The sequence below is a fragment of the Aspergillus thermomutatus genome, assembly GCF_002237265.1.
Source record: "Aspergillus thermomutatus strain HMR AF 39 chromosome Unknown NODE_92, whole genome shotgun sequence".
Taxonomy (NCBI): domain Eukaryota; kingdom Fungi; phylum Ascomycota; class Eurotiomycetes; order Eurotiales; family Aspergillaceae; genus Aspergillus; species Aspergillus thermomutatus.
This window is the reverse complement of record NW_020798141.1, coordinates 22,369-47,349: the sequence shown is the minus strand read 5'-3', so window position 1 is coordinate 47,349 and position 24,981 is coordinate 22,369. Positions and strand designations below refer to the sequence as shown.

The window sequence follows — 24,981 nt, the reverse complement described above, 5'->3', positions numbered from 1 at the left end:
ACGGTGCATTCTATATCATCCAAACAGGGAGTGGGGACAGAACGGTTTGCAGATTAGGATAGTAATTGTGATGAACTTGCAGATGCCTGCAGTGATTTTTGAGCAGTCATGAGCTCAGAGTCAAGACACAAGCGCTCTCTCCGTTGCCTGACCGGGCTGTTCCAAACTTGACAGAATGATAGCTCGTCGCTTTCTCTCCCCTTGTTCGGTTCGTCGTCTATATGCCCTCCTATGCCCCCATAGGTTTCGCCTATCTCCTCGTACCCTCCTCGACAAGTCATGCCAATAGCCATCAATACCATCAAATTGCACCTGACCAAGGCCATTTCGTCGACATGAATATCACCAAGCAAGGGTTTCGCGTACTCTAATCTGCGCCCTTGATATTCGAACCCCGCAAACCAACGCATTTCAGCATTCAAGTATGTGCCGTGGAAGTGTGCTGGTGGCCATTTATTCCCACCCACAATAATAAACCTTGACCGAGCCACGCTAATGCAGGTTACCTTGGGAGTGCCACCGATCGGTCAAATAAAAAGTCCAAAATATTGCCCTGGCGTGGTCCCAAGGCTGTAGCACTGGTAAACTTAGAGCCCTCCACCGGGACCCTCCCTCAAGCTCAGATGGTTGATACGCTATATCGTTGGCTGTCACTCTCGTTTCTGCTTTTTTTTAGATCAGGTCCGTCTTTCCCTAAGGGGCCAATCAGGTTCTCAAAGTGCCTCTTGATATGTTCTCAGACGGCGTAACTGAGTAGAAAAGCTTGACCATTGGTGGACGGTTGCAACTCCTGGCTGTACAATGAGCGAATCACCATCTCCCAAACCCATGTCTTCTCGAAAACCTGCAAAAGAGATAACCTGATGTGGCAATAATTCTATCATTAATGCACAGTGATACAGAAGTGGATACCCTGACAGCCTGTTCTTTGATCTCGCCTTGAGCTGAACTTGAGGTCTTAGGTTGTCCGAGATCTGAATTCTGATGTCAAGGTACTCTGTAAACCCCACCATCATCCAGGATATCACTCACCGCCTCACCACCACTGTAAACTAATACCTTGTTACAAAAATTCGCGGAGGACTCCATTAAAAAAGGTCCTAATTACAGATGTATACAATTGACAATACCTGAAATACAGTAATGGTCCGCTTCGCTTACTCCACTAGAGAACTGTGATGATTCCTGGCCTTGCTACGTAGGACTGGAATGACACCGTCGATAATGAACTTATTTAGCAAAAGCCAGGTCCATAGAAGAGTGTAAACATGCGTCTTGCTGACCTAACAGACGAGAATTTCGTAATTCATGCATGCATCCAGCAGTAATTATGATGTGTACTTTCCTACCAACTATCCAGTTTGCGTTTGCATCGTCGGAACCGAGCATCGCCGGAACAAGAATGAGGAATTCTGGGAAATCAATCATTGGTCGATGCAATAGAGGCAGCGGTTCGGAGCGCTCCTCTTCCTTCTGGGTCTAACCCACAAGCATCATCCTTACCTTACGTTGTTTTCTTCTGGTAAGAGTACTCCGTTCAGAGTACCTTACTTTCGTGATTGTCGCTACTCGCTACCTGGTAACCTAGAATTGGACTGGTATAATTGACCAGCTTCCAGTTACTGTTAAGTCTGCCTCAACAATTTTACAGGTCTTAGTCTTCTCTCTGTGTACCGATCGTCGTGGGGCCGAGTCTTCTCTTGGTGTTCTAGAAAAGTCAGATACCTTGGAGCGCTTGGTGGATTTCTTTTGTTTACATGCACGGCAGTAAATCAATATGTTTGTTACGTCGATATTATCATTGGCTGCTGGTTTAAGCAGACAGGAATACCTAGGTATTAATCAACCAGCGCTCAGCAACCATTAACGGGGTGTAGATATTGTCAGTAAGGAGTTCTTCTCCACTAATCCCGCATTGCAGGGTGCTTTTGAGCAATTCAGCAGAAGTACGATACCAGCCTGCATGTGGGAATATTGAGGAGATACCGGCCAGGAACCCTCCCGTTATGCTAATCAAGTACGTAGGATGTTCCAGGACGTGCGATAGCTGAAGTTCATTCCTTTCCATATGCCTGTGCTTCTTCGCAATGTACCTCTACACGAAAGCACCTGGAACATACCTAGATAAGGCTTGCTCGGCCGAAAGTTTGGCGAAACCAGCCGGATGCAGGCAAGGGATCGACCCTTCCCTTTACCGGCTCCTGGAATGTGGATGTACTGTGTTGAGTGGTACGGACTAGATGGTGCATACGTAGGTCATAACTCCCAAGTCGCATTGGAATGAGCTGCAGGCCACAAAGCCATAGTATGCTTGTGGTTTCTGCAACTGATCCGATCGCGGATTCTTCACGGCTACATTGATCCGATCGATGAGGTGAGACGAGGCCGGAATCTCATGCATGAGAGGTGGGGAAGAATTCTGGAAGCTGGGTTGAAGAATCGATCTGTGTTACACAATACCTTTCCTGCATTGGCACTATGTCGTTGTCCTTGACAGGTACCTGTATAGATAGGGAGGAGCAACTCCAAAAACGAAACTGTTTGGCACTGATGTCTTCTGCCTCGGGTTCTAGACAGGCCCCCTATACCTTATGAGCATTCTGAAAATTCCGTATCCGTCTCACGCCGGCATCGGCCTATTGTCCACCTCTATCCAGTCCGATATGCGATCGAGGTACATCCCAACTGTTCAATAATGACTTCCTAAAGGGGCAATCATAACGACAATGTTGATTGCAGGATGAGGAAGTCTTCAGGATCATGTATTGTGAAAACTAGACTCGTTGATTAAGCAGGTTGGTATCACTGTGTAAGACAGTCTCAGCTTTCGCCTGCCCAACAGACTAGCTGCAAGCAAGGGCGAGCTACTGTCGTGATCAGAAAAAAGCAACAAAGCCAGAAGGCCAGAATCCTAGGAGGAAAAAATTTTTTTTTCGCCGGGTCATCTGAAATCTGGTACACTAAGCTTCAGTCAACCACGGTACAAAGCTCCATGCTCCCGAACAGACTGCATGGTGCGAAGGACCAACTGACGACCGCAGGTGAAGGCGAAGAGGCTTGCGAGAACCATTCATCTTCTGTTTTCGGTTCACTTCTCCTTAGTGCGTTCCGTAGTATGAGGAACTCGGGAACCACGGGTTTGGTATTCTATGCAGGAAGGTGGCTCAGATTGCTGACCTGCAGACTGCAAAGGACACGGAAGGAATCTGTAGGACGTTGAGGCCATCAGGAAACCGCTGGGTCGCGATGTGCCATGCATGGCACACCGCTCCTGGACCTTTGGTAGGTACATGTCACTAGGAATGTACGAAGTAAGTTACATGGTTGTACCACATCTGACCTAGGAGATCAACTTACAAATGATGCGAATGGTTCAGGCAGTGTGAGCTTACTGGAGGTTAGCAGGATTGACATCCACCTTCAATAATGACCCACGAGGATTAGTCGATGGTTGTCGCTGCTGTTACGGAGTAGATGAAGATAATATAGGACTGCGACCGCCTCGACTAGTCTAGGGCTTCAGTGACCTACTCCCGTTCACGGGCCGTTCTGCCCCTCTTTCAGGAATCAGTGGGCCAAATATGTTACAAGTTACAACTGCGATCACTATCTACTGTGTAGATTATGGTCTACGGAAATCCAAAGCCATCCTCCCTGAGCTCAATTTTGAACCATTAATTACTGTCATCATTGTCATGAGCTTTGTGATAACAGCCCCGAGTACTTTGAAAAGTGATACTGAGTGCTCCGTAGATTAAGAAACTTTGATTCTGCAGATACTATCTTAGGGAAATGAAGTCTCTTAATAATCATTATACTTTGGACCAGTATGGAATGCGCATACTTACTCAAGTATCTAGGTACAGACGACTACTGCAGGTATTTCCCATCTGGTACAAGTACGTCGGGTACTTGTACTTGTGTATCTGTAAAGCACAGAGCATCGGCTCAGGTACTTAAAAAGGGCTAGTTCTCACGCATGGATTTAGTGCTGTTCATGCACCCATGGATCATTGGTCATCTGAATCATTATTGTCAGGTATTGGTCTGGACGTATCTGTAGTGATCACAATGGATGTAGTAGAAATAGAAGCTAAAGAATCCTTTCACCTGGACAATGTCTTGATGGTTTATCCCAAGACTCAGATACTGAGTCGAATCAAAGGATTGCTAAATTACCAAACATACAATATTTACTGTATGTGGCAATAATCCACCCACCTAGAGACGGAAAGGACTCGAAGCAGCGGGTCGGTGGAGTCCCGTCACGGCGCCTTTACCCGTCCCGGCGTATCCTCTAGCCAGGCCAGCCTACCAGCCTAGTACTTACGGTAGTACCACTGGAGTCCTGCACTACGCCAGTTTAGTCTGGTTTCCCAAGTTCAAGTCAAACTTTATGTTTGCCGGGTTGCCCCCCTCTTCAGGCTCGAGACTACCTGAGTGGCTGGCGGGACTGCCAAACGCCCAACCCGAAGGCTTACAGCAATTCAGCTGATCCCCATGGAACCATGAATGCTTTAGCTGCGTCTTGGGAGAGTCCCCGTCCATGTCTATGGGTCGCTGGCGCGCTGATTCGGACGGGTCCACCCTGTCTTGCGCACCGCACCGTCCGTCTTTCATTATTGGGTTTTCCCTTCTCTCTAAGTATCTAGAACCAACAGGCTCGTAAGCCCACTACTTTGGGTTATTCGCTGCTTGATTGATTTTCGGCCTTACTTCGATAATCGATGCATTAGTATTAATATTAAAAATATCGCAAAAGATTCCGCCATTCAACTGTACGCAACATTTATCAAGCCCTTCCAATAACTGCGTGATCCCTTCATCTTCGCTTGCTAGCGACTGATATCTTACTGTATGAACAATTTAGTACTCGCATAATTTGTTTGAGGGCCAATGTCAGCTGCACACTGGCAGTCTAGTCTGACCCTGCTGGATTCCCTGCGATCACTTCGCAGCTCGCAGTTCGAAGTCCTTGGCGTGCCTGGAGTTTCCACACAGCTTCATTAGTAATATTGCAGGCTTTGCAGCACAGCCGACTTATCTTGAGCAAAATCCTCTAGCAGTCATTTCTAATCAGGATTTCATGCAGATTCCTTCTTAGTCTCACCCTCACAGATCTCAATCTTCGAATGTTCCCGCCCTTCCGCTTTCCGCCCAGCCGTGGCCACCCTGCGTTTCGTCACGTGCTTTGCTTGACGCGCTCAAACGGTGACCCAGCCGTTTTCTTCATTTTTTTTGCCTTCCGGACGGACCGGCGAGTGGGCGATCCAGATATCTATATTTCTAGTTCTGAAAAGTGAGGATATTCGATTGTAGGGCCAAGTCGCTTAGCTTGGACGACGCGCCACAACGCTGTATGCTCAGGTTATGATGTTGGCTCAATAGCATCGTCGCCATTACTGTGAAAGAATGAAGCTGGTTAGGTATGTCAAGACAAAATAAAAAAGAGGCAGCTAGTAGTTTTGAAACAAAAGGAGCACTTGAATGCTATGCACCTTTCAGGCCGTTATAGGCCATCTCTTGCCATTCTACAGAGTACTTTGATGTCCTTGAAGATTGAGTAATCACCAATCATCGTTATGACTTCCTCACCACGGCTTTTGTTGAATAGTTGAAGTTACCAGTGTGTTCATCAGCCACAGCTGCTCTTCTACCTTTCTCCCTCATTATAATCAAGGCATTGCTGGCCCCCATTGATGAGCTGACGACCTATCCGGTTGCCTCCACATAAGTAGGTAGCTATGGCTTCTTTTTCCTTCTTTGTATGGAGTAGTTTTATTTATACTGACACTTGCATTACGCTACTGCCAGCTCGGGGCTGCTAACTTCTTCCTGTTCGCTTTTTCCAACAACTACGGAGTACCTAGTACTTACTGCAGTCCGGCCGGCCGCCTGTCTATCCTTATTCCTTTCAATTTCATCCATCGTCTCTCTTGCTTCTTTTTATTGTAAACATACTTGTATTATTGCTAAATTTCCTTGCACCTTCCCTGCTTCATTCCCCCTTTATTTCGGCTGGTCATGCATCTGGTCTCCACACTGATTTATAGATAATATATTACAGTACTCCGTACGTACTCGCAACATTACAGCTACTAAATATTCTGTCTTATTTTTATTTTTATTTTTGTTTTTTCCCTTTTTCTGCTCCATTTTTCCCTCTTCATTTTCCCTCTCCACTACGGAGTATCTATGAATTATTATTATTCTTTTCATCCAACAAACAGCACCTTAGACGTCCCCATCCGTACCAGATTTGTGTACCTAGACTCCCTACGGAGTAGTACCACTCTTTCTTTCCCTCCATGAGTATCATTGGAACCAGTCACTCACTTTCTAACGCTCACGTCATAGCTAAAATCCCCCCGAGGCTCTTTGTCTTATTCTTGATCCTCTTCTCTTTATCTTTTCTATCTTTTTTTTTTTTTTAACCTTGTGCAATCCTTTTCTTACTTCCCCCTTTCGCTCCTCTTCTTCTACCATTCAATCACCTCTTCTATCTGTACCTGGCCCTCCAATCCTCGGCTTGTAAGGAGTCTTCTCATTCCCGCCTACTATTTCCGTCGCTTTCTACCTCTCTTCAACTCTTTCCTTAACAGATTGGTTTTCCTTTCGTTCATTCGCCTCTCCGGCTTCAGCGTGACCACGAGGCTATGCTAGCTTTGCAAATCACCCGACGGAAACTGGAACTTTTCTGATTTGGTTGTAACCGTCGTGTGCTGTGACCAGACCTTTGACTGTTTTTTTATTTTTATTTCTATTTTTTTTCCTTTTCCTCCCCCTCATCATCCTGGTCGTCTTACACATTTACAAACCACACACGCAAAGACAGAGATACGTACATACAGATACACATACATACGGGCTGCATACATACTTACATTTTACGGATACATCCTCGCTCATACGTATGACCGGGCACACACACCCCGTCACCAAGACCCCTGTCCTGTCTTTCCTTGACAACTTGACCAAACAACAGCTCTGGGCGTGACTTGCGACTCACATCATCCTGCATTCGCCTCTTATTCTCAGCCCTTCCCCCCCGTCCTTTTTCCCGTTCTCTTAAGCAGCCTCGTCTCGTCCTCGCCTACAAATGTCCGCCAACCCCCACGAATTCGGCGACCCTAATCGACAGGGACAGTATCCACCGCCTCCCCAGTGGAACTCTAGTCAGCCTGAGGATAATCCAGCTCCAGCTCACTATCCGCCGGCATCTCAATACCCTGTGAGTTTTATATATTTCGGCCTACCCTTCCCATCGCTTTCGTTGCTCTCCTTAGCTAGATTCTTGGCCAGACGTTTTGTCACTCAGAGCTTTGCCGTTTCTCGTTCCTGTCCACATATACTCCATTGAGCAATTGAGCTTGACAAAAGCGCTTTCTTCATTTTGAAGCTGACCGCTCTAGTATCCTCCGGCCTCCTATCCTCCTCCTCTAACCGCAGACCACCAGTATCCGCATCCACCACCACCCCCTCCATCGCAGTATCCGCCTACCTCCCACATGGCCACCATCCACCCTCATGTGCAAGGTGCTCAGGACCCTTACAGGCTCCCTCCTCCTCCTGGTGCCTACCGTCCCCCGGATGTTTACGCTCAGCCGGCTCCTCCACCGCAGCCTCAAGTTGTATACCAAGCCGCAGCTCCTAGACAGAGGACCGCTATTGCCTGTCGTTACTGTCGCAGACGCAAGGTGCGTTGATCGCCAGAGGATTATATGCTGGCTCATTCGGTTACCACTTGACGAAGCTTTGCTGACAATCATTTTCTGATTCCGACAGATTCGATGCTCGGGATTTGAAAGTTCTCAGGATGGACGCTGCAGCAACTGTATCCGTTTCAACCAAGAGTGCATGTTCACTCCGGTTTCGTCCCAGGCGCAAGCATTTGTCCCGGCACATGCTGCCTATCCTCATCTGAGAAACCCCCAAAATCAAGGCCGCGGTGGTCCTCCAGTGATGCTCTATGGAGCACACGGCCAGCCTTTGCCGCCCCAGCAGCAACCTCAGCCCCCTGCCGATACTACCCTTCCGCCGCCTCAAGGAATGTACCAACATCCATACGGAACCGCACCGCCGCCCCTTGCATCCGCTGTGCCCGCAGATCACGTAAGTCGAAAGTAGTACCCATATTCATTGGAAGCTTGAAGACTCACGATGCCAATCATATCTTACAGAGAGCTGCCGGCCGCCGAGGCTCTGGCTCCGGTTTCGAGTACCCTGACCCGACCAACCTGGCGCCGGTAACCCCAGCGACATCAGCACCTGCCTATCAGGCGCACGCCGCTCCCAGTCCTTACTACCCCCCTCCTCCGCAGCATGATCGGCGTCCCTCGCCGCAATCTGCCTACCCGTACGATAGCCGTCACTCCTCTTCCCCGCACAGCTCTCCGTATCCTCCTCTGCACACCGCTCAAAGTGCGATGACACCTCCACCAACCTCAACTCCTGGAGGTTCGGTCAGTTCGTCTCGAGGTGGTCTCAATGTTCGTGATATGTTGAATCCTGGTGACAGCCAGGGTCGTTCCAGCACCGATAGCGATATGCTAAATGCGCTGAACCGCCGGGGCCTCAACCAGTAAAGCAGTCAACCTGGAACTGAGACATAAAACCTACTGGCGTGTAGGTCTTCAATTCTTGAGGGGTTGGTTGACAAGGTTCGAAGGTTCGCATAGACGGGTTAAATTGATACCACTTTGATGTCTGTTCACGCGGAGGGTTTTGTGCTGGTCACATCGTTTTCACATGATGCGCATAGACGGATCTTTCTTTTGTCGCTTGGGGCTGCGTCGAGCTTCGGTGGATCTAGAAGAGGGGGGTATTGATGCGCCGAACCCGTACGTTCCGAAATTTCTGGAAAAGCTCCATGTCGCGTTATCTCTGGTGATGCTCCCGGGACGACGGATCCTCAAGGAATAACGAATATCTGCGAACATACTGGTTAAGCACTTTGCCAAGGCGAAGAAGGCAAGATGAACTGGGGGCAGAAAAGAGATTTTTACGCGCCATCAGAGCGAGCAAGGGCAAGCATGAGGAAGAGGGGGGTTTCTTAATCGAAGAGGAGTGGGATGAGGATTTTTTGCCACGAACATGCCATGATCAATCGCGACTTGAAACGAGTCCATGGAAACGAGGATCAAGAGTGTTATGAATTGCACGAATTAGACATTGGGATTGCAGGTCATGACTGTCTTCTGCCAGGGGCTCTTCTCTTGACAGTTGCTTCTGTGAAAGTCGGTGATCTCACAGTTTTCGAGTTTTCCAACTTATCAGGCCCGTCTCTCCACGAACACCGCCGCTTTATAAACCATAGGGGCGACCCACTAATGGATATTTCCTTCTGCTTCGTTTTCCACTTGTTTTCTGCCTTGATGCATCTGTCATGTTAATGATCCCTCTTCTCGCTGCTTTCAGTTTTCAGGCGCAGATTCGGTGACTGTGAAAGATTGCATGACCCGACAATTTGTCTCATATTGCTCTGCGCTGGCGTGTCTTCTCATGACTCAGCCTCCTCTGACGCTCCGGTCCTCTTGGGTGTGTCGGTGAAAACGTTCTTTGACGCGTGCTCTATTGACACTGAGTGGTTAGCATTGCGCTGCATCGACCGGTTAATTTCGCATTTTGATATTTTCTTCTCCGTTTCTCACTATGCAGCAACGAGTATTGGCGGCTTTTGTGATTGTCAGTGTTCATTACATTTCGGGTGGCTGTCTGTCTTCTGCGTTCATGTCAAATGTTGTGTCCGTTAAGTTCTTGCGTTCTGTTTCTTGGAGGTACTCGAGTGTTTTATGCAAAAACGGCGGTGGGCTTTTTGAGCTATTTTCTTTTCGTTCTATCTGCTTCATCATATCTGGGTGGCTGTCTGATCAATTTATATTGCGAATCTGTAACATGTTCAGTGTTTGATATCTTTGCGATTTGGCATTATGCATGGTAGTAACATGCCTGCCAGTCCTTTTCAATGGTCATATCTGTTTTTGGAGCTTGCTCTCGCCATTGACTGACTGCTCTAGCTTAGAGCCTTTGCTGACTGGGCCGAGCAATCGTGCCGTAGGGGTACCTATTCCATAGTCAAACTTGGTATCCCGGTAAGGGAAGATCCACACGCCACAGAACCATTTACCCCTAGCCGACAAATATCGCGAAGCCTCGCATAGGCTCATAGCATAAACAATAGAACCACCTCCCGGCCGCATGACAATGCCCTACCCTAAAGGCGATTCCTGTGTACCGGAGTTCATCCGATGCTGTTTGCTCGAGTCGCATGGATATTCAGTAGATGCTTCATGCAATGTGACATCAACCCAGTGCCTATATGGACCTCAAGTAGGAGGTTCCCAGCACATACGACCATAGGGTGTGGAGAACAGGGCTTCCCGTCCGCTCAGCCGTACTTAAGCCACACGCCGGCCGGTTAGTAGTTGGGTGGGTGACCACCAGCGAATCCCGGCTGTTGTATGTATTTTTGTCTTTTTATTTTAGCAGTCCCGGCAGTTCTTGCCCATCAGAGGGATGATTGCTTCTGTTGACAGAGCCATAAAAGTGAGCGGAAACCCCAGTAGTATCTTGATCGAGCTGCAGGCAGTGGACTTCCTTTTCAGCCATAATATGCTCCTTCGTGGAGAACCACGCCGGTAGCTTCAGCTTCCGGGACATTTCAGTGTCTAGGTAGCCGTACAACGAGAATACTAAGCATGAGGCAAGAAAGGGAGAGAAGTAAAGCAATTCGCAGATGGTCGTGCGGTCATCATTTGGGAGTAGGTATATGGTATAGCTCCAAGGCGCAGTTTGGCTAGAGCGAGCTAGACCTAGGAAAATCATGGTGGGTCTGGACTATTTATGTGCGATGCAGTTCATGTAAAGGCATCATTAGACCTACACTCGACATCAGCTGGTGAGTTCTTGAGCTCTATGTTCTATCCTCTAACGAAAGACCGGCCTGCTTATGACCATTGCCGTGTTGGTACTCCATGAATTGTCTAACGCCTTAACAATGTCCGCTTACCTTTTGGAATCCCTTGTACGCATGTTGATAGTCTACCTCACAACAAATGCTGCCAGAATGATGACTTCGCGGTGTATTCTCCATATCAATCGGAAACAATTGCAATTTCAAGGCGCAGTGTAGCCAGAGAGGCTGGAGGAGCAAACCACCAGGGTCTGTTGCATCTATGATGAGAAGAGCGGGCGCATGCTCTCGTTGCATACAAAGCAGTGATGCCATAAGTGTTTTCTTTTTAAGATCATTTTGAGATTCTTTGATCTAGCTTTAAATAGAGCCAAGTTTGTATTGCTGACGAAGACCCATGACCAACCGCTGACCGTGATCCAATCAGTCACTTGCGACTCTTCTTCTTCTGCCTGCCAGATTTAATTGATTGACTTCTAAGTGGACGTTTATTCTCCTTGCCTACTTCAGACGTCGCACTTGGTACAGGTGACCCGTCGTCGACGCTGCTAGACTGCACCGACATTGAAGTTGACATGTCTTTGGCTATGACAAATTCCCCACCTGCCGCAGCTGCTGTCTCCTGGGCGGTCCGAGTCTCGTGGCTTGCCTTGTCAGACGCCTCAGCGGCTGATGTGAGGCCGACCGGGTCGCCGAGAAGCCAACTTTCGAAGAGCTCAAACGGAGCCTCGCTGTTCATTTTGAAGCTGTACATACGGCTGACTCCTAGTATGAGTTTTCTGCCCTCTAGATACGCCTCCATGATCCTCCCGTGCTGTGGAGTCATGAAGGATAGAAGTAGGACCTTCTCCAAGTTAGTCTTATGCGTAATTCAATCAAAGAGGAGATGTGGCAAGCCACTGACCGGGATCTTCTTGTACTCGCTGAATTCAGGCTGAGAGTACCGCACTTGCATCGCCAGAAGGATATAAGCCAAGTCATGGGTTCGGATGCCTTCGCCAGCTTCTTCCTCGCTGTAATGTTCCACAACCATCGTCACATGCGGTAATCGCTGGTCATCGACCTCGAAGAGTGCGGACAGTGGATGTGTTGACCGGCGGCCTAATGGTTTATAGCCCAAGTAGATCTCGGAAAGAGTGGGACTGTCGTCTATGCTATGTAGTAGACAGGTCCATGTAAGATTCTGCATTCAAAGCGTATGAGCCTTTCACTTACTTGACGTAGCTCCATTCTCTAGCTCGTATCAATACTCCTTCCCCTTTTGGCATGTCGAGTCGTACAGCATGCCAGATGTGATGGTTCAAGATCATCTCGATTTGCTGCACACGGGCCTGAGGCTCAGCCGCTAAACGCTCGTCTAGGGTTGCATCAGGACCAGTTTTGGAAGCCACTTCAGCATCATACTCATCAAGCAACAGTAGGTGTGGAGTCTTCTGCTTGACGAACTGACTGTAATCAGGCCTGATAGGATGCTGGGTAAACCAATCTTTGGGTATGGCCTGAAAATAGCGAGGACGTTGGGCGGAGATCGGGGGGTCTTCCAGCTTCGATAGGAACTATCTCGACACCTATCTGCTGACACTGCGAAACGCTCATAATCTCTTCTTTGCGTTTGGAAAGTCGGTCGAGGATCGCGCCACCGTGCGTTTTCTAGTATCTGAAGTGGGGGGCATTGTACTCTATACGTAGCTTGAGTGACAAGACTTAAAATTTGACAAAATCTTGGCAGGAGGAAAGTGCAGATGAAGAGGATGTGTATGTTAGACAAAGATGGAGCAGATGATCGCATGAAGTACGTATTGTCTTGTCATAGTTAACTATTCCCGTTGGATGGCTGCTTCAAAGCCCCAAGGCCCCAAGGCCCCAAGGCCCCACTCCTGGCCGAGGCAGCCCGAGCCGGTAACGGCCCGTAGCTAAGGCATACCTGCCTCAGGTGTTTGCACGTAGTTAGCTGTAACTATAGGGCTCAGGGCAAGGGCTGGTGGATGATGGATCTTTCATATCACTTCGATCCTCTCACCTCCTCCGTTTCCTCTACACATTGATTCTTCTCATGATAGGACTTAAGTAAGAATTGATTACAGTCATCTTTCCTATCTAATTTGCTGATCATCCCAATAACACTGGTGAAGGCGATGTCTACATAGAATGTAGATGCTATTCCAGTGCAGATGTTTGAGGTACTGGCCACCTCTTTATGTAATGAAAGTCCTCTTCTTACCTGTCTCGTATACATATGTTCGAGCAGTGTAGAGTCTTCCACTTACATCCTAGTCTTTAGCTATTTAGTGCAGCGATGCTACTTCTGAATGCTCCCAGAGGTCACGCCGGGATACTACCAAAGGTGTGTATGTTGACGCAAACTACAGATATAGTACATGACAGATGTGGTGCTCTGTGTCTACAGTAGTTGTTTATTAAATGGAGTAGCTTAATACACTATTACTAAACAGACAGACAGAGTAAATGAGTCTACTAGCAAGACAGAGAATGGTGAGCGTCAGAAAATATCCTGTTCTTGGGAATCGGATGTAGAAAGACTGCCTTAGGGGACTACTGTAACGCCAGCCATATATTTTTTCCCTGCAAGTAGATCACTGTGCTGTGAATCTAGCCTGTACGTTCTAAGTCCCACCAAAGATCGAGCAACACAATCTTTTTCCCTTCTACATCCATACGGACCATACCTTGTTTAGTTTCTCTTCAACACATCGTTCATACAAATCTCCTCTGCTGCTTCTCTGCAGCAAGCATAAGCTTTCAACCATGCCTCCTCGCAAATTCCAAATCCCGGCGAACGAGATGTTCTGGGAGGAAGCCGTCAAAAGGGCTGGCCTCGAGGGAAAGACCATCCATACCCTCGAAAGCATGTCCTCCGGGTCCAAAATCATCCCATCACAGTTCTTGACCTTCAGGGTCTTATGCGTTCCCCATCAGGCCCATATGTTCGATGCAGAGAAGTGGGAGCTCACGGAACATATGGTGAGAGCCCGGAGCCTACTGAATAACCACTTTGTTGATTTCCGAAATTACCTACAAAGCGTCCAGCTGGACATGGGGGGTAACCCAAAAAGGGCCTGGGGATCAATTGCCGCTTGGGATCTTTGAGATCCCTCGCAACCACCAGCGCCATGTCATGGAAGCTAAGAGGCTCACGAGCCAGAAAGCCAGACTTGTTGACCCGGACCATGTCGATGCGTGGAGCATCATACCAACCACAGACGAGGAAATCGTCAATTTTGCAATTGTTGACTGGCTCCAGGCAGTCTGTCTGAGGATGCCTGGGGTCCATGGACAATGGATAGCTAGCCGTTACCGATTCAGGGCGCGGTTTGGGCCCAACGAGCTGGAGGCTCGCACAGATGGAGCTCTGCGGATCTTCGAAGAGCCAGAGAGAGTCCATGCGCTAATTGAGTGCAAGGCTATAGCTCGCAAGGACGCTCTGCCAGCGGTGCAGTTTCAAGAGGCTGCACAGATTGTTGCTTGGCTGATGCAGAGGCATCGCCCAGAGACTGCCAAGGCCGGAGGGTGAGTTTTCATCATTCATCATCTTGCGAGAACATCACACTGACATGCAGTCATGCTCTAGCATTTTCATGGTGTCAGAGGACCGTGAGGAGGTCTTCCTCACCTTTGGCACCCTCGACCGCCACTACCTTCGATATCTGCAAAATAAGGACGCACCAAAGAAGTTCCTGGAGCTCCATACGTATGGTCCATTCAGAATAGACAGCGCCGGACATATGGAGCAGCTGGCAAGCATTGTGCTTGCATACGTTCTCCGGGTTGGCACTGGGAGGTAGAACAGTCTCTTACTAGCTAATTCAACCTCACTTTCGAGGCTATCACGGACAATTATGCCTCTGGCTTAGAATTCACTGATAGTGACAGATGTGCCTCAGCTCACCGTGAGCTCCCACCTGACGGCACTAAAACGATGTGGTTACGGACAGGGCATATTTGAATATGCAAACTTTCGGGCCTTGGGAGACAGATAAGGGCGAGGACATGAGGAGCTTTGCTATCTTGATGGTGGCATTTCTCCTTATAGCAAATCATGAGTATCTGATTCTGCACAAGTGACAGCGCAGTGATGGCTTTGCCAGGGGCCGAAGCTGATGGAATTCCTATATTTCGCTCCAGATTTTCTTCCATGGTATTGGATATTTTCCAACATTTCTGTTCATTTGCTGACTTAATTGGGCAACAGCCTCTTTAGCAGATGGGAAGATAGAAGAGTCCCCCTGCCGTTCAGGGTGCATTTCTTATTTGATCCGGAAGGATTTAGTATGCTTCTGTCAAGGAGCTGGTACTCATAAGTGACTTTGTGTAAAGCAATCACTCAAGCCTCAGCTCCCTTTTGACGGCACTGAATCGATGTGCCCTCCACTAAAAATCCTACTGGATAAGTAGGTGCCTGGTTGTCGTTTTAATGACCTCTGGGTCTCCAGCGTTAAGCTCACACCTCACCGTGGTGCTGGAGTCTAGTAACCAGCTTCTAATCTGGACCGGCGAAGCTAAGATGAGCTTGTTTTGTATATAGTCTTCAGTTTGCGGTACACGAGAGATCCCTTCTGTTATTATGTTTCGGGATATCGAGAAGTCGGATCCCTTAGTAGCGGGTGTGCTCAGGTTATCAGGCCGCCTGCTGCATGGTGAAGGATGATAATGGTGCGCTTCTCAATTCCATGAGACTCTACGAATCGATTGATTGGGTGGCTGAGTTCCCGGAATGTGAGCAGGAAGCAAATGCAAGAGAGATCAAAAGTACAGGTAGTAGATTAAAGCTGCAATAATGATTACTAATTTCCAAAAGTAGCATGTTTCCCATATCGATCCCATAAACTCCCCCCCCTAATCATACCCCTTTTTCCTCTCTATTACAACCTTCATTACATTCAAACCCCGTACCATAACATGGCCCAACCAGCAGACTCTGGAGACGAAAATCCTGCCCTTAGTCATTTCTTTCATGACCCCTCTTGGCCAACACCTTGGTCACACCCTGGATTAACTGATAGTGACACGGAGCGTTACAAGCGCTGGTGTCAGCAGCCCTGGTATAAAGATGAGCAACGCTCTGCTGTGCGGCTAATTAGTTGCGCTGACGGCGAAGACTGGCCCTGAGGCTACTTCATCTACCGCACAGTCTACACCCCCGAGTCTGATCAGGTCTAGTCTGCCTGTCTGGAGAAAATTGACCGCTATATCCACTGGGAAATTGACCGCGTTGATGGTGACCGGTATGCAGAGGCTGAAGACCACGGCTTTCCTGCGAGGCTTGTCCATGAAACATACAGAAACGCTATCCTAGAGGATAAAGAACGCTGGGATGGTGCATCAATTCCAAAGATTCGCGAGGATTTAAAGGACCTTGTTGCGTCTCGGGGTGCTGAGATAGGGGAGGTCGTGCCGCGGTATACAGTGTGTCTGGTCATTGATCAACAGTGCCGGGATTCGATCGTGAATGCGTTCGAGGATCCAGAGGAGAGCAAGCACGGGGGTGGGCCAGGGAAGGGATTTGTTCTTATGATTGATCCTATGTTTGTACCAGGGAACCGTGAAGGGTATTGTAAGGTTTATGCGAGTTGAGATCGACACGCTTTTTTGGCTGACGGTAGAGTTAAACTCATCATTTCTGATGAGTGATAGGTGTCCAAGGGTGCAACCGGGCAAGATACCAGTTTACAATAGCGATCTTGGTTATGCGGTTGATGATCCACCATGGCCTGGACCTAGGCCAGTAACGCCCATCACTCACCGGTCAGTATGTAAAGGGGACTGTCGTGAGCATTTAGGGATGCAGGGATGAACAGCAGGCAATTCTCGAACCGGTCCTGAATAGGGTATATTGATGGCATAGCTAACAGACGAATGAGAATGAATGTGAGATGATCAAGTAGCAAAGGAGTCTAATAGTGAATGATTGTGCTGTATTTCCTGGAGTAACATGACAATATGAAGCTAAATGACACTTTGACAGCCAAACACAAGAAACCGGACGTGATTGCAGAAGGCCTACAGTAATGATCTGGTCACGCAGATTGAGAAAAGATCAAAGAGTGGCAGGAACCAAGGAAAAGCCGCTCAACATACAGAGATGGACTCAGAGGATGTATAATGCGAGGAATCAAACCGCTATGCGCCGTAGGAACGGAAATGACAGCGAGATATGCTAGATCAACCATTCGGGAAAGCGTCAAGGATTCGTGCCATCTTCTTGGCACGATCTGGATCCTCGACGAGTAAGCCTCGCTGCTTCAACACCATCTCCAGAGTGTCGACGACTTTGTGGAAGGATGATGCTGCGCCTCTTTCTTGCTTAAAGCGCACAAGACTGAGATTCGCCTGTCGGCCGTGCTCGAGGACAGTGTAGAATTCGGCGGAGAACTCAACAGCTCGAAGTCGCAGACCTTGAGGATGTTAGAACACTCAGAAGAATCGTCGAGGCTCTCACTTACAGTTCACTTCGCCCACTCTGCCACGAATAACACCGCTGGCTTTGTCCAAGTGCGCCTCTTCCATACCAAACTGTTTCCATTCCCGCAATAGCTTCAAAACGTCCTTCCTACCTTTGATCTTCGAGGTGTTTAGAGCTACCACTCTGGTGGCTGGCTTGATCTGGAAGACACGCGCGAACCAGTTCTGACTCCTTCCGTTTGTGTTTGACACAGGGGGTGCAGGCTTCGGGTTCTTCTCGGTATCAAACGAATGATCGGTTTCCACTGGTCGCCTGAGCAGCGGGTTGGTGTCTGCAAAGTCGATTTCTGTAGATAATAGTCAGCTGAAGAGATCGTTGAGCACCATGGATAGAAACGCCTACCTGTTGCAGCATTATCGAAGTTGTTGTTGTGCCTTTTCTTCATGAATTTCTTGAAGAAGCCACCCTTCTTGTTGTCGGAAGGAGCCTTCATATCCTTGGGCTTTCCAGTCTGCTCACCCAGTGCAGGGTCAACTGAAGGATTGATTTCATGCACAATTACTGTCTCAGAGCTCGGTTGTATGGGTTTGGTAACAGGCATCTTCGTTTTAGTCTCAGTAGACCCCTGCGATCTGTTCCGAAACCAAGACCATTTCTTGTTTTCAGACGCTTTTGTGTCGGACCCCCTGGGCAACTTGGGCACTTCTTGAATTGGGTCCAATTCTGAGAGAAAACGAGTCTGACGGGAGTCGGCAGACGCATAGCGGGTCGAAGAGCGAATCGGTCTGCTGCTTTCATCCTTGGATTTGCTTTCCTCTCGGAGTTGGTGAGTCTCGTTCGAGAGATGTCTGTTCTTCCGGATGTTCAATGGCTTAACCTCCTCCAAGCACAGTTGAGAACTATGAGGAACCATCCGGATTGTGGCTTTCCCATCATGGCTTTGACGTTTCGTGCGAATAGAACTGGCGGAATCTGAATTGTGCCTTGCTAAATGTTGGCGATTCCTCATCTCATTCTCGCTCACCAAAGAGTTGCTGAGTTCTTCTGAAATTATCGGAAGATTACCGGTCTCGTGTGGAGACCTCTGAAGAGGGTCGAAGGTAGAGTTGCCGTTGTCGTTGATCTTGTCTCGCTTCCCGCGCTCCCTTGTTCTGTCCTGCGCAATGAGACGATCAAGGTGATTAATCACAGCGGACAGATAGCCTGGGACGTTCTCATTGCCGTCCTGGGTTGAGTGCTGTATCAGTTTGCGACGAGTCTCGGCCAGCTCTGTTGCAGTATACGACTTGGGTGACTCTGCTGATATGTTTGACGGCTGGTTCGACTTGATGTTGCTTGCTGTAATTTGATTTTGCGAGTCTCCAGCACTGACCATGGAGAGAGAAGTGGCTGGTGTCTCTGATCCAATGCTAGCTGTACACCCTGTTGATAAGGACCCGCCATTGAAAGCTTCTTCGCATATCTGGCTGAGTTCATGAGAGACCTTGCGCGCCTCGTCCTTCCAGATAATGTCAGCGTCGCAAACTCTCTTGACCTGGGGGCACTTTTTAATAGTAACCCCAGCTCCTCTGACTACCATAGGTGGTACCGGCAGCAAAGGGCTGCCACATCCGTCTGAGACGGGGACCTCGTCCGCGTCAGACTTTATGCTGCAATCGCTTCCTTGTCTGCTAATGCTTGAGGCATTTGCTCGTGTCTTCTTTGGTCTTACAGACATTGATCCTTGTGAGCGATTCCGGTGGTGAAGAAATAGAACGTTGCGCTTATAGCTTGCAGAGCGGGGTGTAGGTGTCGTATGCAAAACCCGGCGAGAAGATGAGTGCGAAGCCCTGGACTGAAAAGACCTTGTGAAGCTGGCCTTGGACTTCTTGTTGGGCACTATGGAAAAAGGGGAGCTTGGGAGACACTCTATGTCCTCAACTGCTTCTTCTTTCATAGCATCTTCTGATTCCGGAACAGTTTCCGAAACGTCTTTGGTATTTGCTTCAGAACCCTTGCGATGAACGGTAACCTGAGCGTACTGTACTTCGGGAGTGGAGACTATATGGCGTGGAGACCTGAAAGGGTCATAACTCTCCTCGGTTGCTGAGGATTTGAGCGCCCTGGGTGTACTTTGAGGTTGCTTGCTGCTGCTTATTGTTGAAATTTGACCTTGTCTCCGAGAACCACCTGGCAACCGGGCATGCTTGCGCCGATTTGCGACGGAAGCTGGTAATCGAGAGATGTGGTGATAATCACTGGCTGAATACTCAAGAGGCTGTCCCTGGTAATTCTCTAGCTGCTCGTTTCTGAACTTGATTAGAGCATTGTAAAACATTCGTTCCTGGGTGGGCCTGTGGCAAGGTGCTTGGTCAGCTCTTCGTGCCGTAGCTCTCGAGCAGAAATGAGATACTCACTGAGGATTTAGAACTCGCTCTATCAGGGCCTCTGTTTTGACGCCATGCCACAATGTCTGCAGATTTCTCAAAATATCAATATCGATTTCCTGTCTGCTGAGTACTGGTGGCCCGCAATCCTCTGCCGTCAATGGTGGTGCAGGGCCGAGGTAGTGATGTGACATTGCCTGATGAAATTCTTCGTACTTCTTTAGAAGTGGGTGCATCCATATTCCATGCATCGTTATGCGGTCTTCTGGTCTCTTTTGCAGGATGCGCTGAATGAGGTCGGCCGCTTCGACACTCAACTCGGGGGGAATGGTGTATTCGCCTCGCTTCACCTGTCGCAAAGTACTTGGAAGATCCCCACCGTCGAATGGCAAGTAGCCCGTTAGCAGTGCATACAGAATAATGCCGCAACTCCAGATGTCTGCCTTGTCTCCCCGATACTTTCGACCATAGATGATCTCCGGCGCAGCATAATGCGGGCTTCCGCAGGAGGTATTCAACCAATGTCCAGCAGGCTGAAGCGCAGCCATACCGAAGTCAGCAAGCTTGACGTTGCGCCAGGAGTCCAGCAGTATATTCTCCGGCTTCAGATCCCGATGACAGATGTTGAACCTGTGGCAGTATCCAAGGCCTGCAATTATCTGTCGAAACAAGCGAACTGCCTCCTCCTCTGGTAACGGTCCGTGATTTTGTACATAATGGAATAGCTCGCCGCCTTGGACATACTCTAGAACCAGATATCTAGAGACGAACGGTCAGTCTCTAGTAGTAGACACTTGATCTTGGACTTACAGTTCTCCCCGGTTCTCCCACACATCGTACAGGCTGATCACGTTTGGATGCTCGATGAGTTTCATGATGACCACCTCCCGCTCGATTCCGGACGGCATTTGTCTGGTCCCCGTACCACTAAAGAGGCTTGCATTGCGGTCCATTGCTGCAATGCTCTCGCTCTGGGCAATTGCGGCAGACCTCTTGGATACAATTTTGATGGCTGCGGTCTGTCCGGTCACTGCATGTTTGGCCAATCTCACACGGCCCGTGGCCCCTTCTCCGAGTGTCTTCCCCAATTGCCATGGCCCAACGTGTGTTTTCCTTTTCCCCTTCCCAGAAACATTAGAAGTCGTAGAGATTGCTGAGTTTCTTTTCGAACCGGCTTGAGAGTTTGGGTTTGGAGAGAGGCGGTTTATCTCCACATTTTCTCTGGTTGCCAATGGGCTTGTGACGATAGACATTCGGTCTGGTGTGCTTAGCAGATCTTCTACTTCGATATGTCGTGCTCCTTTTTCAATCTTTGGAGTAGCGCAGTTGTTGAGTCTATGTGTAGCATCTGTCAGAGGGGGGCGGAATGACTGAGGACTGGCGGTAACCCCATCCATCGCCAGGCAAGCCCGGGCTAATGAAGCGAGACAGGCGTGTTGCAATGCCACATGTGGAGATGGTTCTGCTTTAATGCTCTGAGGTAGTCTGCTTGGGGCTGCTTTCGGCGACTTGTTAGCGAATGTTGCTTGCGATATCACTACCATGAGTATGATAGACTAACATTCAATCGGACGTGTTGCCTGGGAGAGAGTTTGCTGCTCGTTAGGACAGCTGCCTTCTGAGAGATGTAAAGACGACGTTGTAGCGACAGATACAAGAATTGGATTGCTCTGGAGGGGACGACTGTGAATAGTAATGCTGGAGTGTCAGTGCCTTCTTCTTTCCTGTACTGGTCGCGCTGAATCTCCCGTGTGCTGAGGCTCAAAATGAGATGATGAGGCGCAAAGGAAGAAACTAAGCGAGAGTCGCAGCAGGACTCGAGCTGCTCAAGTGACAAATGAGAACAATAGAGAAGCTGTGTACAACAACGACGGAAGAAACCCAAGCTTTCAGTCACTTTTCCTTCAAAACATACCTCAAAACACACGGTCCAGGGCCATAACAAGCAGATGTCGCACGTTAGTAGGCAACTGACATACCGTATCACGGTTGGATTCCTCGGGCTGATCGTTTACTGTTTGTTGTTTGGAATTCCTTGAGTCTCCCTGGCCACTAATTCACATTGGCCGAGGAATGCTTCAACACTTCTCAGACGAAACCGAGCCCTCCATTACACCATGACGACATGGTAAAGAACTTCAAGGAATGGCAATTGAACTCAAGCATATAAGGAGCCGCTGCGCATAATAATTTGCAATGTTCAAACGGTCGAGTTTACGCTGCAAGTCTCCTGTCGCCCCTCGAAGTTTTGTTCAATGATATCGTTGACTGACAATGAAGGAATTGATAGAATGAGACCCTTGAACTTCCACCTTCTTTTCCTTGTTTTGTATTTCTTCTAAATATTCGGCATACGACAATTTCAAGCGCTGTAATTACTAGCTGGATCATTCAGAGGGTCCAAGGTGGCTGACTATAACGAGTCTGACATCCCGACGCATTCTCTCGTGGCTTCTCAACAAGGCGGGCACGCAGGTCCAGATTCCAAAACCTGCTTTCTATAGCAGAACAGATGTCCATCATTCCCGTCTTATCCTTTTTCAAATTTACAACATTTGTTCTACTAGCATACTAAGTCTGAATCTAGGGAATCATCCTGTGCCTTGATGGAACAAGGGAGGGGCATTCCCCTAGCTAGCGGTCAAGGGACACAAGCTCGCGTTCAACATTCCAAAATCAACAATAAATCAGCAAGCTTTCTGTCTATTCAATTGAGATCAACGCTCTGGAATTCGGCTAGATATTGAGGCAGATATGCTTCGAACACAGCTCGAAGGACGTGTAATAGACTGTGGTTGGGTATGTCCCCTGAATTATATCAACATTCCGTTTTGGGCCAAACGATTCCCGAATTTGACCAAGGAAACCCTGATTTGCCTCGTCTACAGAGTATAAGCTCATGAAACAGACGCCAGAAGAACTTGCTAGAACTTTCTTGTTCCAGTCAAAAATGCTCCTACCAATGCTCTTCGCTAATATCTACAGCGTCAACGTCAACTCCATCAACAAACCATCTGCCTTCACCGTTCCCGTCTGGTCCAAGTAGCAATTCATTCCCACTCATCATCCTCTTGCGCATCTTGCCAGTTTCCCGATCAAACGTCCAATCCTCGAGGCCGTAGCAGCGCTTCCAGCGCATCCCATCTTCTGCGTCCTGATACTCGTACCAGAATTGCACGGCAATGCGGTCATCTGTGAAAGCAAAGAGCTCCTTGCGGAGTCTGTAATTGTGCTCACGCTCCCATTTGCGTGTCAGGAACGCGATAATCGCTTCTGTGCCGGAGAAGAATGAGTCGCGGTTGCGCCAAATGCATGTAGGCGTGTAGGCTTGAGCGCATCGGGCCGGGTCCCTAGCACATTCGCGTCAGTGATTAGACTACAACGACGGTAGTAGTATGGGTAGGTCGTGGCGCTTAGTCTGAGGTGGCCGGCTCAATGACAGATTGAATCAAGGGAGGAATAAAATGTTGATGTCAATTCCTCCGGGATTTGAACCCACGAGGGAATGGTGTGATCGCGCAAGGGATGGGACAAATAATGATGCTTTGCGCTGGGTTTCTATCATGGCTATCTACCAATCAACAGTAGATGAAGGACTTTCTTTGAGAGTACCAAAGGCTCAGAGCGAGGTGTATGAATGACAACGTCAATTCATGATATACGCCCGCGGATTGCTGGGATGTGTTCATGCTGTGTATGCTTACTTCGAGTTCCAGACAGCCTGAGCTGCCTTGACCTTCTTTCTAGCAGTCTCTTCGGTAAATGGAGGTTTTAGGTCTGCCATCGTGACTGACGTGGTGAACTTTCTATTTCAAAATCAGGTCTGTGGTTGTTGGCTGTTTTTGACGTTCATTTTGAGTCATCAGGTCAATATGGGATGCTATCACGTGCTGAATCTAGTATACGCCCTTTGACAGGCTATTTTGAAGCTAAAAAAATCACGAGTTAGGCAGATACGAGGTGGCTAAAAATCATTTGCGAAAGACTGTCAATAAGGACATTGTGTATGAGTAGGTGGCTATGCTTCGTATCTGCTAATTTTCTATCTGCATATTGACCGCGCGACATTGGGACTACTGTTTGGAAATCAATCTTGCTGAAGTCCTCATACTCGGTAACTTTGCTACCGACCTCTAAGCAGTAAAGCTTGCCAAATATCGAAGATAGCAAGGGAGGTCATATCCCATGTCGTCGGCAATGGCATTGGTCCAGATATTGCAGCAGTGTCCGTAAACTCAGCTTTTGAGTGTGTCTCCGAATCTCTTTACACTTTGTCGATACATGGTGATACGTGTACTTATTACATCGGCCAGCGGCCAGCAATCGCGCTGATACAGGTCGTGTCGTAAGTTGCAGAGGATATATCGCCGTCTAGTCTGATATATATATACCTGAATGGATAGCGAATCTAATGATGTTTTGATACTCAACATTACAATTCCAACAAAATCTGGAGACATATCGGTAGCAGTTATTGATTGATCCTAAATTAAGGAGTGAAAAGGAAAAAGAAAACATTGCGAAGCAACTACAGAGTCTGTGCTATTGTATGAGAGTTCACTTAACGCCACCATTGTGATCATCAGTCATCAGTACAATATCCGTTGATCGGCTCATCACGTGTGAGAATATGACGTTGGACGTTGGACGGCTGAAGAAATGGAGGGGCATCGGAAAGTGGGCGGTGAAGCCCAGAGATAGTGAGCCAGTGGCCTGGCAAGCATTTTTGCGTGTCTGGGAGGATCAATTGCATAAGTAGTCTGTCGCTAGAAGAGATAGTCATGATGATTGGTGCAAGGTCAGCATATCAAAGACACCATTTTTGTCTCGAATGATGAAGGCATGGGATAAGAATACCTTACCTATCACCTAACCGACCCCTCATTGATGGGCAGATAGATAGTACCGCTTCCATAATCCAATCGAGTCCAGATCCTCAAGTCTTAGTCTGCAGGGTACCTACCTAACATTTTACACTACTCCTGCCGTATATAGCAAAACCAGGCAATTTTGTAAAGACGACTAATCAATTACATGGATAGTATGTAGTCTGATCTGAGAATCTGATATCTAGAATCAATTGCCAGTTTGCCATCGAATAGAATGTTCTGTATGACTTCACTGACCCAGAAGCGCAAACCGATTTGTCAACTTGTCTGGTCTAGATAGCAGCCATAAGTGGTGCATTCCCCGATGAAGGGATCCGTGGTGGGGGGCCCCTCCCAGTCTCGGGCGGTCTTCTTGATAATACAGCACCAAGCCAGCAACTCAGCAGTTATTCC

At 48.3% G+C, this 24,981-nt stretch overlaps 4 protein-coding genes across 4 annotated transcripts; 2 read left to right on the top strand and 2 right to left on the bottom strand.

The window, feature by feature from the left end:
• Positions 1 to 7,099: 7,099 nt before the first annotated feature.
• CDV56_104881 (Zn(II)2Cys6 transcription factor domain-containing protein) lies at positions 7,100 to 8,585 on the top strand (the record flags this gene model as incomplete). Its single annotated transcript, XM_026758500.1, has 4 exons — positions 7,100 to 7,231; positions 7,413 to 7,697; positions 7,786 to 8,112; positions 8,181 to 8,585. The coding sequence occupies 4 exons, from the start codon at positions 7,100 to 7,102 to the stop codon at positions 8,583 to 8,585; spliced, it is 1,149 nt and encodes a 382-aa protein (XP_026614519.1).
• A 2,754-nt stretch (positions 8,586 to 11,339) lies between these two features.
• On the bottom strand, positions 11,340 to 12,320 carry CDV56_104563 (uncharacterized protein; the record flags this gene model as incomplete). The annotated part of the gene is made up of 4 exons (XM_026758182.1): positions 11,340 to 11,756; positions 11,817 to 12,066; positions 12,128 to 12,269; positions 12,317 to 12,320. The coding sequence occupies 4 exons, from the start codon at positions 12,318 to 12,320 to the stop codon at positions 11,340 to 11,342; spliced, it is 813 nt and encodes a 270-aa protein (XP_026614518.1).
• Positions 12,321 to 13,678: 1,358 nt separating this feature from the next.
• On the top strand, positions 13,679 to 16,504 carry CDV56_104155 (uncharacterized protein; the record flags this gene model as incomplete). Its single annotated transcript, XM_026757774.1, has 4 exons — positions 13,679 to 13,894; positions 14,022 to 14,440; positions 14,502 to 14,697; positions 16,091 to 16,504. The coding sequence occupies 4 exons, from the start codon at positions 13,679 to 13,681 to the stop codon at positions 16,502 to 16,504; spliced, it is 1,245 nt and encodes a 414-aa protein (XP_026614517.1).
• A 588-nt stretch (positions 16,505 to 17,092) lies between these two features.
• Positions 17,093 to 23,483, bottom strand: CDV56_103438 (uncharacterized protein; the record flags this gene model as incomplete). The annotated part of the gene is made up of 7 exons (XM_026757057.1): positions 17,093 to 17,325; positions 17,374 to 17,679; positions 17,736 to 19,666; positions 19,730 to 20,458; positions 20,510 to 20,718; positions 22,683 to 23,049; positions 23,404 to 23,483. 7 exons carry the CDS (start codon positions 23,481 to 23,483, stop codon positions 17,093 to 17,095), a joined length of 3,855 nt encoding a protein of 1,284 aa, XP_026614516.1.
• Between the last annotated feature and the right edge of the window lie 1,498 nt (positions 23,484 to 24,981).